The sequence below is a fragment of the Salvia hispanica genome, chromosome 2, assembly GCF_023119035.1.
Source record: "Salvia hispanica cultivar TCC Black 2014 chromosome 2, UniMelb_Shisp_WGS_1.0, whole genome shotgun sequence".
Taxonomy (NCBI): Eukaryota; Viridiplantae; Streptophyta; class Magnoliopsida; order Lamiales; family Lamiaceae; genus Salvia; species Salvia hispanica.
The window spans coordinates 6,149,263-6,165,103 of NC_062966.1; the positions used below are offsets into that span (position 1 = coordinate 6,149,263).

The 15,841-nt window shown below is 36.7% G+C and overlaps 1 protein-coding gene and 1 long non-coding RNA gene across 2 annotated transcripts; both read right to left on the reverse strand.

The window, feature by feature from the left end:
- Positions 1 to 534: 534 nt before the first annotated feature.
- On the reverse strand, positions 535 to 1,459 carry LOC125208283 (NDR1/HIN1-like protein 1). Its single transcript, XM_048107863.1, has one exon. The coding sequence runs from the start codon at positions 1,371 to 1,373 to the stop codon at positions 741 to 743; it is 633 nt and encodes a 210-aa protein (XP_047963820.1). The 5' UTR covers positions 1,374 to 1,459; the 3' UTR covers positions 535 to 740.
- An 8,687-nt stretch (positions 1,460 to 10,146) lies between these two features.
- On the reverse strand, positions 10,147 to 11,619 carry LOC125203088. Its single transcript, XR_007173295.1, has 2 exons — positions 10,490 to 11,619; positions 10,147 to 10,392 (listed from the first exon to the last, which is right to left on the reverse strand). It is a non-coding gene; the product is annotated as an uncharacterized LOC125203088 (long non-coding RNA).
- Between the last annotated feature and the right edge of the window lie 4,222 nt (positions 11,620 to 15,841).

Genomic DNA, 15,841 nt, shown 5'->3' on the forward strand with positions numbered 1-15,841 from the left:
CTGTATTGATTAATACGACATAAATAATTGAAAAAAAGTTAAACCCACTACTTGATGATATTAATAAATCTCAAATTTTAATATTCTCTGATCCACTTTAAATACATAATTCATAACGAGATTTTATAATAAAATAAATGAGAATAATGTTTCAATATTTAGAAACGTGACATTCCAAAAAAGAAAAGTTCTCACTTAAAGTGAGACTGATGTAATATATAATTAATAAAGTAAAATAGAATGAGAAAAGATAGTTAAAATCGTATAGTAGATGGTGGAACCAAAAATTAATAAAATATAAGAAAAAGAGATTGAGATTTAGTTTAAATGAATATAAACTATTTCTATAGAATGAATTGAAAAAGAAAATATTCTCTGGTAATGGAGGAAGTATACTAATCAAAGGTACTAGAGTGAAGAAGAAGCCAGTGTAAATGGTCAAAATAGTAATAGATTCCTAATCCTAATTAAATAATTAGCCTCCATTAAACACCCACTAACCAAGAGCCAATTATTGGTTGATCAATTGACTAATTAAACCCAAACATGTGCAGTAAATGTTATTCAGTACAACTATTCTGGTCTCTTTTGCAATTCACAGTAACTTAAAGGTAGTAGTACAAGTTTGTGCTCCTCTAGGCAACCGAAACATAAAAATTGAACATAAAAATGTGCATAATACAGTTAAACAGCGCAACATTATTGATGATTTAAATTAATTAAAAGTATATAGGTGTCTGTCACACACTTACGCTACAGCTCTGGGAGAGCTGATACTTAACGCCGGCGCCGACAACAATTCCGTTAGCTTTGGAGTTCCCAAGCGGGATGTAGGCAGGGCAGGACACGTGGAGATGGTAACGCCCCGAGACAAACGATCCGACCTTCCATTTGACGCGGCCGTTAATTTTAACGGTGAGCTTGATGGCGCCGTTGGACTGGTCCTGGGCGAGGGCGAGGCCGTTGTAGGGGGCGACAGGGACGTTGTTGCCGTAGAGAAAGGGGGACCAGACGTTGACGTCCTTGTGGCCTTGGTAGACGGGAGGGATGACGGTGTAGTAGGTAATCTGCTGGCTGTGGTAGGTGGCGAAGGAGTCGAGTTTGTCGTAGTAGACGCCGATGCGGGAGTTGGGGTTGCGGGAGAGGATGGTGATCTGGAGGGTGGTGGAGATGACGTTGGCAGCGGAGACGTTGAGGGCGAAGATGGTGGCGTCTTGGAGGAGGAACCGGGGCTTTTTGGGCTGGAGGATGGCCCACACCAGGAGGATGACCAGGAGGAGGAGGAAGTTGAACACCAGGAAGGCTGCGCAGCATTTGCGGAGGACCTTCCGCCGCTTGCTCTTGTGGTGGCTGCACACTTTCTCCGACGACATCTCTTCCGAGCTTTGTTTTTTTTAACGGGAGATGTGTGTGTGTGTATGTGCTTGGTTATATTGATGAGGTGAGGTGTGTGTGTGTGTGTGTGTGTGTGTTGAAAAATGAAAATGGTTGTACCTTTAGAAAAGGATGTGCGACTGTTAATTCCTACTTTTGTGTGTGTATTGGATTTTATTTTTTTAACTGCTCTATGGTTGGTGTTTAATTATTCGGTATATCAATCAAAAGAATGAGTAATAAATGTTTGGAAATAACACAAATAATTATAAATATAAACTAGATATATGAATTTCATTATAAAATTTCTCTATAAAATATTGGGATTAATTCTATTATGGGGGACCTCTATTTATAAGCAAAATAGAACACTAATTTTTAATATACTAGGAAATATATTGGACTTAATTATTTCCTTTCAGAATTCATAATTAACAACAAATTACAAGTAATTTCACTAAAAAAACTTGTTTTTTAAGGATAAAAAAATTCAAAACACAACTATGTTGGAAAATTTTAAAAAATAATAATAATTTATGATCCAAGAGAAAGCGTTGTTAAATGAATGAAAAATTAACTTAGTCTTTTGCTTTTTTAGGACCCTTCCATTTGTGTCTTCTAATTTTAAATGGGACACCAACAATAAGCAAGCTTTTTAAAGCGTCAGTGGTATATTTAGAAATACAAATTAGCATTCTTAATTGCATTAAAAAATTTCCCTTTTAACTTTTTTATTAGTATTATTTTTATGCTTGAACCATCAAGTGTACTTTATTAGCTAAACTGGGTGGCGATTTTAATTTCAAATTTAACTAATTAACAAATTGAATTGATATTAATTTTAGATTAACCAACTTGGACAAGGAATATTAAGGAGTTGATATAGTGATATAGTAAATCAGATCAGCAATTTACGACCGTTTGATTGAAGATTACGCATTTCAACTTGGCTCCGAATATAGTTTGCACTGGGTGTCCCACAAATTTGTTGATTATATATAGATAAGTAGTGAGATATTGATTATAAATTTGCATATTGAATGTCGGAAAATACATTCGGTTTTGCATGAGTGTTCTACTTTTATACGAGGCTTTAGCAAAAGGGAATTTCTATGCTCTAACTTTATGGAAAAGACTCATTTAATGGACTAGTTGCACTACTTTAATACTACTACCAACTAAAAAGTTTATGTAATTGTACTAAAGTCCACATCGCTGATTTTGAGGAAATCACTGTTGAAACCCTTCTTTCACATTTATAAAAATCATTTCACTTGTAATATTCCATAGTAAAACTGAATACACTCAACTATACGGAGTACTATTATAAATATGTATGATGTAAAGAGTAAAGGCAAAGTGGAATCTGTTAAGTGCTAAGCAATAGCCAAAAGCTAACATAATTAATGAAGAGAAAATTATGATAAAGTATGTTTATGATGGGGATTGGACTTAGAAAACGTTACACGTCATCCACTCAATAATTATATACAGTACAATTTTCTTATCATTTAAGTAAAAACTTGGAGATATTATCCTACCGACTCAATTGATTGTAATATACTGTGATTAATTTTTAATTTTAGTTTTATTTTGTGCGACGTGCTATATGAATTGAATTGTCATAAAAATACAAGAAAAAATATATGCAATAAATCGAATTTGTGCTCGTTTAGAATACTATGTTTCTTTGCAAATGATCTGAAATTTTAATCAATTATAACCAAGAAGCCGTTTACAGTGTCTCGAATGACTAAAATGACGACAGAAGTATCAACATTGGAGTAATAGATACAAGAGTGGATTATAGAGGAAAGGTTATATTGCTAACTCAATACTTAATTGCTAATTACAATTAAACAATAGCTATTAGATATTTAAATTAAGGGCCTAGATCATCAATCAAGAAATATCAATACTATCACAAAAAACGTCAATAAAGTCATAGGATTAATTCCATAAAATATCAATAGGAGTATTAATGTCAATTAACTACATGTTTAGTTATAACTAACTTTTAAAAGAAATCCCAAAACTTTAAATTCATATAACATATATCAAATTAAAGATAATTTTATAAGGATTCCAATGATATCATATATGCATATGTTCCGATGTCAAAATTTGAAAAAAAATTCAAAATTTTTTTAATTTTTTCGTAAAGCAGAAATGTCAACATACTATATAAAATATGTCAATATAATACATGTAGAATGTCAATATAAGCAATGGGTTAACATTCTTAAAGCATCGTGTTGACATTGTCAAAACATTGTGTTGATATTTCCGAAACACTATATTGACATTTTCATCTAAAACCCTAATTTGACATTTTTTTAAATCTTTTTTGATTTTATTAATAAAAACGAAAATTACACGTGGCAAATTGTAGATCACACGTTTTCTAAAATCCTATGGCCTTAATTAGTTGTAGTTAGCAATTAAATGATGAGTTAGCAATTGATCACTCCCCTATACTAGGATCTGTTATTTTGTATAGTACAATTTTTAATAAGATATCCACAAATACCACTCCTAAGCATGTACCACATGCGCATACACATAAATATTTAGAAACTAGGTGAGATTTAATTATTCACAAACATTTATACGTACATTGTATTATATGGAAACACATTACTTCATCCGATCTCCCCATAACCGAGTTTGCTTGAACACAAAAAAAAAAAAATTGATGTTTAAAGAGTTAAGCGACAAGAAAATAAAATAAAAGAATGAATACAAGAGAAAAATAAAAAAAATTAAAATAAGAGAGAAGTAATATGGAATGTTACTATTACTGTTACTAATAGATAGATATGGAATATTACTACTCCATTAAATAGATATATGGAATGTTACTATTACTATTACTATTAGGTTAACTGTAGGATTTTGCTTTGGCTTTTGCTATGGCTTTTGTGCTAACTTTTGTGGCCTACCGTTTGATGAATTTGGAATTAAATAAACGGCCGTCCCAATGAGGTTGGGGGGATTTCGTTTGTTGCATTACATGTGATTTGTTGTAATGTGTCGGTTACATATTGCATAGAACCTTCGCCTTCCTCATTCAATGTGTGAACCGAAATCGGTCAGCAAAAATTAATGTGATGAGATACATTTGTTCCCACACGTTGAAACAAATTTACGAATAATTAGACTATGGGGTGGCAAAATAAAAGAATAATTAGTGAACTTTCTTTCGTCCCCTTTTCCAAATTACTAAGTATTTCTTTTCTTTATTTTGAATAAAAAGCAAACCTAGATTCTTTAATAATATATTTCCGGCTTGATAGATGATGATTACATGCCGCAAGAATATGAGTTGTGAAAAATGAAAATGGCGTTTTTTTGTCATGCGAATAAATTATTGAAAAATAATGAAGATGGGGTGGGGATAAGATAAGCCAACAATACTTTTTCACCCACTCATAAATATTTTATATTAGCATTTTCTAAATATCCATTTTACTTTTATTATTTTATATTTCACTAATTTTTCTATTCACCCATCCTTCATGTTTATTTTTAATTTCATCAATTTTTTCTATTCACTATCTTTTACTTTAAAAATATGTGCCAAATAAAATACTCTCTCTATCACACTTTAGCGGTTTCGATTTACTATATTTAATTTTTAATGAATGGAGCAGTATGACTGAGTTGTAATAATCAAAAGTAGATTATGAAAATAAAATAATGTTAAGATGAATATTGTAGGAATGTGGATGTTAATAAGGCATCTAGGGAGGGGAGAGACTAGGTTAGGATGCTCGTACACGAAACAACCGACAAAATTGGCGGCTAACCAAGTTACCAACATTACAATTTTACCTTTAAAAAGTCGGGATATTAACGCCTAATATCATGGAATTTTTAATTAATTGAATTATTTTTTTCATGAATTTATTATTTTCTACTAATGAAAAATTTCGTATATATTAATAGATTGAAGAATAATTTTGGAGGGTGTGCTTCAAGAAAAACTATCTTCAAAGATTGAAAAACTTGAAGCTCTCGATGTTGTTGTCGAAAACTTACGGAAAAAAATCCTAAAATAAAATTATGTGCTGAAATTTTTTCATTGATAGGAAATAACAAACTCAGAATAGAGTTCGTGATATTATTTGTCAATTTCAAAATTTATGGAAAAACTCAACTTTTTTAAAATTATATACGCAGAACAAACATAATTACAGTAACTAATAAGGGATTAGTGTAGTCAAATTAACATCAAGCCTGAAATCAACTTGTTTCTACTAATGTTGTACACTTTTTCCTTCCAACTATTATTGCAATCTGTGAATTATAGACCAGGTTAGGTGTTATTGAGAAATCACCTTAAATACTTCATTATTAAAGCAATTACTCAATGATCCAATAATATTATCTTCAACACAATTCAGTGATAATTATAGAGTAAGAAGCAATTAACATCATGATCTACTTAAACTACTTGGGCATGCTTGGCATGATGGAATGGAATGAGGGTGGAATGGAATGGAGGTTGGAATGGAATGAAGATAAGAATGAAATATTAATTTTCTTGGATTTTCTTTGCATTTTCATCCATTCACTCATTCATTCCATCACACCAAGCAAATGAATAAAATAAAAATAAGAATCACATTCCATTCCACTAATCCATTCCAACATACAAAGTAGCCCCTAAAGCTTACAATCGTTTGTTGAATTATCTTGGATAAAGATTTTTATGGGAAATATTTAGTCTTCGATTGTCTCACTAATTTTCAGTTCATAGTTCACTATAAATTTAATCATCATATATAAATTCCATTAATTGTAAGTCCATTTACTGCCTACTTACGAATAAAAAAACGTGCGTGCCATTTTAAAGGAAGAGATCAAATAAATTTAGAGATGAAAAAGAGTTAAAACCGTAGTGGTGATGTGTATGATGGGATTTATACACCAGAAAGTGATGGATGAATGACATAAAAATACAAAATCTACAAGGACCAGATATTAAGTGGACTACATTCATTTACTTGTGTCTTTCACTATACATCAAACCGAAAGAGAATTCAACACTTGTTACTACTACTACTACTACTATTATTAGTATCATTATCATTATCATTATCATTATCATTATCATTATTATTATTATTATTATTATTATTATTATTAGTATTAGTATTAGTATTAGTATTAGTATTAGTATTAGTATTATTATTATTTAAATTAGATCGATCCTCTTAATATAAGTTAATACTCAGGATTGAGAACGAATTTTTCATTTAAATCGTGATGTCCCTTTGTGTTCCAATCATTTACGGCCCACTAACTGATAATGGCTCAAAATTCTAGTCCAAACGTACTATCAAAATGGGCCGAATATAAAATTTTGGGTTCATAATTTACAACATTCTGTAATTGTCATTTTGGAAAATTAATTTTCTCATTGTATGAACATAGTTGTACGAAGACAAAAAATTAATTTTAGAGCATTCACAATGGCGGCTAGCGCACCGGCTAGTCGATCCGCGTTGCTAGCCGGTCGCTAGCCGAACCATTGGGACCGGCCAGCGGCAAATCGGCGAGCGCACGCTGATTTCCAAGCGCTGGCCGATGAGCTGGCCGCCATTGTGGCGAGCGATCGGCCAGCGCCGTTTTTTATTTTTTATTTTTGAATTTTTTTGAAACACTATATATACGCGATTTTAGTTTCATTTTCATTTGCACCACTTGTTTTAACGAGTTTTCTCTCTCTCTAAATTTCTGTACAAGAGCAACATCGAGTGATGGATAACAACAACGAGTTCAGTCCGGCGACGAGCGGATCTCAGACTCCCACGATACCCGTGGGGTCTGGATGGGGGCAGATGGGCGGCCAGATGGGCCAAGGGTACAACAACCCTTGGCAACAGTTGATGGGGTTAATGGTGAGCGCGCAGGGGGGGATGCAAGGGCAGATGGGCGACCAGATGGGTATGCCCCAGATGTCGCAGCAGTTGCTACAACAGATGATGGGGTTGATGCGCGCGAGGAGGGATGCAACCCGGTGATGCTTGCAGCCCGGGTTGCGGGGGTTACCCGGGGGGGTGGGGGGGACACGGTCTATCGTCCCACTCTTGATTTTTTGACGGCTTCGTCTCACACGTCGACCCCAGTGGAGACGCAGTTAACTAGGGATGACCGTTTCTCATTACATGAGTTGGAGTTCGAATATCGGGGACATGGAGACTATAGGGGGGAGTCATCGGGCCGCGCTGAAGAAGAAGAGCAAGGGGAAGATCAAGGTGGTCGGCGAGTCGTCGCAGCCGGTTGTTGACGACACCCCCACACGGAGGAAGTGGACGAAAGAGGAGTACGTCGCCCTGGCCAAGGCGGGGTTGTCGGTTTGCGACGATCCGCTGGTTGTGAACAAGCAGCGGATCGTCAACATGTGGGCTAAGATTAGAGCAACCTACAAGAGGTACTGCCCGCACGGAAAGGACTACATCGGGGAAGAATGCCGAAAGGGGTGGGAATGCATCAGGGCCGCAGTCGGCCTATTTTCGGAGTTATACGCCAACGCCCTCCGCATGATGCGTAGTGCGCAGACTGAGGAAGACTGCCGGAGGATAGCGGAGAGTCAGTTCTGATACGCTCGGATTTTGCACTGTTTTAAGGCCATAATTTGGTACGTTTTTGATGTCAAAGTCACTCTACACATCCATTATTTGTGCGACGACCGCCGGCGCTCGGCGGCCAGATCAATGCAGCGGTTTGCCTACGAAAAATGTGCTTGGAAGAGAAGTCTCGTCCGGCGACCGCCGGAAGATGTGCGGCGGTCCGCCGGCGAGGGAACAGACTCTCTGGACTCCAACGCGGCGACCGCCGGCCAAGGTGCAGCGGCCGCCGGAGAAAGGCGGCGAATCCGAGAAGCCCTAGATTTGCACCTAGTTTTACCATATTTTGGAGATTTTTCCTTCTACAACAAGACATGGCTTTCCCCTATAAATAAGACCTCAAGCTTTATCAAAAGTAGAGAACTTCTAATTGCAAAATACTTCATAGAGATCAAGACTTAGAGTACTTCACTTGGTGCAAGGAGTTGGAGAAGGATTTCAAGAACATCAAAAACGACAAGGATTCAACCCACGGGTTTTATTTGCTTTAGTTTTATGTTCAAATTGTCTTCCCTTCAATCTATATTTTTAGCTTATTCAATTATGTGTAACTAAACTCATAGGATTCTAGGGATGTGTTAGTAACGACTTTGGTTATACAAGTTCCGTTTTCTATTTAATATCCGTTTTGTTTTTACTTTGTTTCTTCCCTAAGTTAATCATGATGCTTCATGATTGAGTGACACAATCGTGTATGATTTAATATAACTTGCTTCATAACTGTGACAGAGTTCTAGCGAGTTAGGTCCACTTAGTAGACACTACGGTTAGCTTCCTTTAAAACGGCACTGTTAATTGAGAGTGATGACTTTTCAAGGGTTAGGAGCTTTTTGGAGTTACGTGTTAGGATTGACAACCCTAATCTAGGTGACTCGTTCTATCAAAGTAATAACTGTGCTAGGGTATTATAGTTGGAATTTTGTATAACCATAACTGTGAACACACATTCCTGGGATTCCCTTATCTCTATTGTCTTTCTCTTGATTTATTTGCTTTTAGTTTTTCAAAAGTTTTCAAAACCCAAATGTTTTTCCAAATAGTAATTGAGTCTCAGTAGAGGATAGACACTTTGTGTTCGTCTTCCCCGTGTTCGATATCCGGTACTGTCCTTTAGCTATACTATATATACTCTGTATACTTGCAGGTTTATTTAGTGCTAATAAAAAGTGCATCAAGTTCCCCAAGTTGGGGGTTTATAAGGAGTTCACCTTCTGGAGGCTGCTATCTCCAGTGCTGAAGGACTCCGAGAAGTTCCGGCGGGGTCGACGCCGGGTGGCCGAAGAAGCAGAAGGGCGAACTATACCGGCGACACAGCGGCAAATGGGGCAGTGCGGTTCCCACCGACCCCCCGGATGCTCGGGAGTTTCGTCCCTCCATCGTTTGCTCGCCGCACTCGCCCGGGTTGGCCAAAAGCGGGCGCAACGGGCAGCGAGGGGATCCTCCCCCTATCGCCCCAGGAGGTCCGGGCCGATAGCCCCCGCCCCTGTTAGGATTGGTATACCGAAAAGCATATTTCGAGCATGTTGCACGGATAGAATTGCTTGTATACAATAAATTCTACAATCCACTTTTAACCCAAGGCGAGAAGAAGTAATTTTATCGCATTGATGTTTGCTTGTGCATTTATAAGATGTTTCTCAAACATTTAAATGTATAAGAAACAAAGAAGTCTAATTCTTCTGCATAGTAGACTGGTCGTGAACGATGTTCACAGAAGGTGACACAGTCGGTCCTTTGTAGAAGAGAAATAGAAGGTGACGCAGTCGGTCCTTTGCAGTGTCAGTCCGCATGTTTCCTTACCTTATGAAATAAACGACACTGAAGGATCTAACAGTTGAGATAAGTCTTTCTTGCTATTTACTGAAAGACGAGGTCTCGGTGATTGTTATTTCTTAATCATTGTTGATATAACATTGAGCATACGATATTGATTATGCACTAATTTGATTTATCAAATGGTGCGGATTTTTCGCAATCCAAGAATCTTGATATCTTGGGTAGTGGTGATCAATGTCTAGAGGTGCTAGTATTGTTATTGCAATGAATCGGGTTGTAACATCCCGAGTTTTCGTACACTAGTTTTAGAGTATAAAAAAAATTGGACGAAAAGACGATTGGAATTTAAATTGCAAGGAAATTTAAGTTTGTAAACTACAATTATTGGAAGAAGGAAAAGAGAATAAAGTAGTACAAAGTACAACACATGCTATACAACGTGGATACATGGAGCTACAAGTAAGATTCCGAGCTACAAGTAAGATTCCTTTCAAAGCTACATTTCTACGGTACAAGATCTTATACTCTACTCTCTTCTCTTCCCCATCCTTCTCGAATTTGGCATCCCATAAGACTCCAAATTTGACAACCAATAACACCAAGGATCCTGCAAGAATTTAAAACCAAACGGATTATTTGAAATAGGCTTTACAAAGACTCAAGGTTGGAGACTTCTCCAAAATAGGAAGCATGACAAAACTTACACCAAAATGGTATACAATTGTATAAACACAAGGAAGAGACAAGCTGGCAGCCCCAAAAATAGGAGCCTTTGCCCCCAAGACTTGCACAAATTAAGTAAAGAAATATGATCCCAAGAAAGAGATGGAGCTGGCAGCCAAATATGGGAGTCTTTGTCCCCAAGTTTCCAACACAAGAGGCCTATATAAGCAACCCCATACCCTTCCCCTCCCCTCTCCTTTAGACACCACAAATTCACTCAAAATCAAGGAGTGCAGCAAGGAAATGGGAGGAGCAAGAAGGCAAGGAGAGGCAGCGGCAACAAGGAGGAACAGCCGCATAAACCGAGGATCCACCGAGTGAGGTAAATACCTCAACACCCCAACACCATCCTCTGCATCATGATAGAATCACATGATTAGGCAGGAACTTAGAAAATTTAGAAGCCTCAACAGTAGCAAAGAATAGAATTTCCATGTTAAGCTCAAGAACTTAGAGCTTTAAAGATCTTTCATCACAAGATAAAATAAGAATCGATCATAAGCTGCCTTAGCTAATTCAATGACAAAAGATGCACCAAGGTTTCACCAACAATCAATTTCAAGAGACTTTAATACCACAAAGCTACTGCCCAAAGAGGAACTCAAGATACTAACTAGATAATGGAAGTTAAAGAACTTAGCTTTAGGCTGATCGAGAAGCTGTCCGACAATGGTCGAGCGACGACGGAGATCTCGTCGGAGGGAGCCGGGGAGAGCGCACGCAGCAGTGCTGCTTGCCGGAGGGAAAGCTCGACGCAGAGAGCTAATGCATGGAGCTGGCAGCAGCGACGGAGATTCGGCGAGCGGCGGACGGCGAGCAACGTCGGCGGCGGTGCCGTGAGCTCTCCGAGCGAGAGTGAGAGGAACCGGCGGAGGGGAAAGGCGACGCCTTCTTCCCCGTCGGCGAGATCGCTGGAGGAGGCGAGAGGTGGAGAGAGGTTCCGTCTCTGTCAAAAGAAGAGGGAGTTCGATAAAGAGAAAGCTCGACGGAGTGTCCGGCGACGGTGCTGCGATCGCCGGAGAAGAGCGGCGACGGAGAAAGCCGAGAAGAGTTTTAGGGATTTCAATTAAAAAAGAAATGAGATTTGGGGGAGAGAAACCGATGGTGGAGAAGAAATATATTGGGTCTTTGTTGGGCCTATTCCATTACTCTTGATTTAATGCTATTTGGGGCTGATTGTGTTTAAGCTTTGGGCCAAAGTAAGTAAATAAGTTAAGGTGGACCGATGCTAGTTGATTTAAGAAATGAGTTGAGATATTAATTACATAATAGACCAAGTAATTCAAGTCAAGAAGTGGGCTACGAGATTGGGCCAAGAAAATTTATTAGTATGGGCTGAGATTATTTTTGTTGGATCGATATTAATTTAAGGGTTGAGTTGGATCTCAATTAAGTAATTTTTCCCGAATAAAACCAAGTTCCCGATGATTGGAAATATTAAAGTTTGAGACGCGAAGGGCCGACCGGCGACGCCATGGGCGGCCTTAAGAAAATTCAAAGAAAAGATTTAAGAAAGGATTTTCCAAGAACCCATACTTTATTATTAATTGCTCAAGTAATTATTTTAAAGATAATGGAATTTCTCCGAACTTAGTAAAGTGAATAAATAAATTCTACAAAGTAATGAAGCCGAGGTGGGATTTAGAAAATCCTATAAGCCAAGACTAAGGATATAGGTGCTATACCATAGGGTACATGCATTCCTTATAAGGAGAAATAGTTCAAGTACTAATTAGCGTGCTACGCTATTTATTTTCAAAGGATAAATTGCTCGAGGGCAAGTGGGATCAAAGAGAATAATTGAATTGAAGAATAAGCATATCAGGTGGGCTTTCTTTATCCAGCACACTAGTGTGGATATAAATCAAATACTTGCGAAATTATGAAAAATCATTTTTTCTCAAAATGGAGCTATGATTCTTTTCAAATTGTTGTCATGCCATAAATGTTCTGTTTTGATGAATGTCATGGATTTTCATGGATTGTCACGGAATGGATTGTCATGGATTTTCATGGATTGTCACGGAATGGATTGTCATGGATTGTTAAGTAAATATAGTTGTTCCAACAATATTTGTTTGACACCATACATAAACATAAAAATTTTAATAAAAATATAACAATAAAAAAAAACTAGAAATAACAACGAATTCATATCCGAATACATATAAAATGGCCAGTTATAATATCACCAATCCCATAAATTAAGGATGAATTGACCGTTTGGCATCCGTTAAACTCATTAATTGCCAAATACATTAATCAATATATTCCAACAATTATGTACAATAAAATATATATGCAGTGTATGTTAGAGTTTGTATACTAGAAATCACGTTTCGAGTGATTGAATACTGTAAAACTCTTATTTTATTTTTCAATGAATAAAACATATTATTTTTGTCATAATGTTGTTATGTTTTACATTTAATGGATGTTAATACATGTTTAAATGTATAAGTTAACTTAACAAAGTCTAAGTCTTTGTTTTAGTAGACCGGTTGTGGGCGTCGTCCACTTTAAGGTAACACGGTTAGTTCTAAACAAAGAAAAAGATGAATTTCACAACCTAGATGGAATTTGACTATCCATCGAGAAAGGTTGCAATGTCAGTCCGCATATTTCTAAGCCTTACCTGAAATAAGATGACATTGGTGTGGTATAGCACTGAACGGATCTAACAGCAAGACTTGTCCTTGGGCTATCTACTGAAAGGCGAGGTCTTGATAATATTTGTTTCTTAATCAATGTAGGTTAGCATTGAGCATACGGTATTGATTATGCATTACTTTGACTTATCAAATGGTGCGGATTTTTCGTAACCCAATGATCCTGATATATTGGGTAGTGGTGATCAATATCTAGCGGTGCTAGGATTGCTATTATATTGAATCGCGAGGTGAGTCTCGTTTGATAATGTCCTCAAGAGGAGCGCGAAAAAGGTTTTATTATTCGGAACCTAGCTAGTTGGAGTTTGATTACTCTATGAATAATAAATAAGCGTTTCATGCTAAGTCCACTCTTGGAATTAATAAGAATTTAATTAATTAAGTCCATAGCAGACATTAATTAATTAACGGACATTTTTATCTTAAGCGCGGGAAATGAAAGTTAAACGGAAACCCGGATTACTTATAATTTCGGATTTGGATGGGGAGAGTTCAATATTACTTCAGTAGTGGCTGCTCGTAATATTCCAATTATAACTTATATTAAATTGTGGGTTCAATTTAATTAGTAAAAAGTAAATTGGATGAGCCCATACCCAAAACCTTCCATAGATCCCTGTCTGGGCCCAAAAGGAACTTAATATAAATAGGAGAATAAAGGAGACAGAATAATCACAATTTCAAAGACTGAAATTTTCGAAAATTTTGCCCCCCCCGGCTGAGGAGATTTTCGATTTCCACTCCTATTCACAAATTCTTCTGTCTTCTTTATTTAAGTCCTAGTATTCTGGTGAGATCAGCTCACACTGATATCGGAGTACAGTTCGGGAACCAGAGAGAAGATTTGTGGTCTAGTATTCAAAGCGTCACATGGAGAAGCTGCTAGCCATCTTCAATTCTTTGGAGAATTAATTAGGTATTTTTCTGCTCCGTAGAAAATCATGTTTTAGGTTTCAATATTCTAAAGCATGATTAATTCAAGTTATGAGCATGATACATGTAAGAATTACGCGAATAGATTTTGTCCAAATAATCTTCTAAATAGATCTGATTATTATGTGATTTATTGGTGTGATTAATGATTGCTAAATTATGTTAATTCATGCAAATTAATTAGCGTCCACCAGCGCTTCCGCTGCCAGTTCCTTCAGTGTATTCGTTTTACTTTTATGTAACGAGTACTATAGTCTATATATGCTTGGAATATCCCGACCACCCTACCTATGCTTAGCAATTCGAAAATATAAATTCATGCAACAAATTTTGTACCATAAAATATATATGTAGTGTATTTGTTTTACTTTTTATAGAATTAACGAGCACTATATATGCGTTTGGAATATTCCAACCACCCACAATGTGCTCGGCATTTAAAAAAAAAAGATATATTCACGCAACATTCCAACTATTTTTAGGCATTCTTAAATCTATTGCATCGATATATTTCATTTTATTTAATTGATTCAAGCGAGCACTATATATGTGCTTGGAATATTCCGAGCACCATTCGTGCTTGGCATTCCAAAAAATAATTATATTCATGCAACACTTCAACAATTTTCGGATATTCTTAAATCTATTGCATCAATATATTTTCATTTTATTTTTATTGATTCAAGCGAGCACCTTGTATGTACTCAGCAATAAAAATGTCGTTGTCTTAAATTCTGAACGGTTTTTAGCGAGCACATCCTAGCGTGATAAAATACAATGAGTCGATTTGATAAAATACAATGAGTCGATTTGTCACGACCTCACTTTGCTAATGATAACAAAGCTCGGAAGCCATGACTATGGGTGGGAAATAATAGGTAAAAAAAAAGAATGAAACCAGACATCAACCAAACATCCATTTTATTACAAGGAAGTTGCTTAAGTGTGCAGGATAAAGGGGTCCAAGTCAATAAGAGACGGTTCGGACAACTCAAGTGAAAAGAGCGCTAGAAGGGTGCAATACTGATCAGGATGCATGCCAGAAAAAAGGCTCGAGATGGAGAAGAAGGAATGTTGGGATGATCAACCATAAACAAGGGCAAGAGAGTCATTTTGCGAAAGAAGTCTACCCTAAAAAGCAAGGGCAAGCCTGTTAGGTTTGGTATACTGAAAAGCATGTTTCAAGCAAGTTTCGCTCGAATAGAATCTTGCTTGTATACGTAAAACTCTATAATCCACTTTTAACCCGATTCAGTATTATTCGAGCAGTTTCGCACGAATAGAATCAGTATATTATTACATTGTGTTTGCTTGTGCATTTATAAGATGTTTTATAAACATTTAAATGTATAAGAAGCAAACAAAGTCTAAGTCTTTTGCTTAGTAGATTGGTTGTGGGCGTCGTCCACTTTAAGGTAATACAGTCGGTTCTATGCAATGCTTTGCAAAAGAAAAAGAGGAATTTCACAACCCAGATAGGCTTAGACTACCTATCGTGAAAGGTTGCAATGTCAGTCCGATTATTTCTAAGCCTTTCTGAAATAAGATGACGTTGGTGTGGTGTAGCACTGAATGGATCTAACAGCAAGACATGTCTTTATGCTATCTACTGAAAGACTGGGTCTTGCTAAATAATTATTTGTTAATCTACATACGTTAGCATTGAACATACGGTATTGGTTATGCACTACTTTGACTTATCAAATGGTGCGGGTTTATCGCAACCCAATA

Excerpts from the sequence above, each read along its gene's own strand:
- LOC125208283 (XM_048107863.1), bottom strand. The coding sequence starts at position 1,373 with ATGTCGTCGGAGAAAGTGTGCAGCCACCACAAGAGCAAGCGGCGGAAG.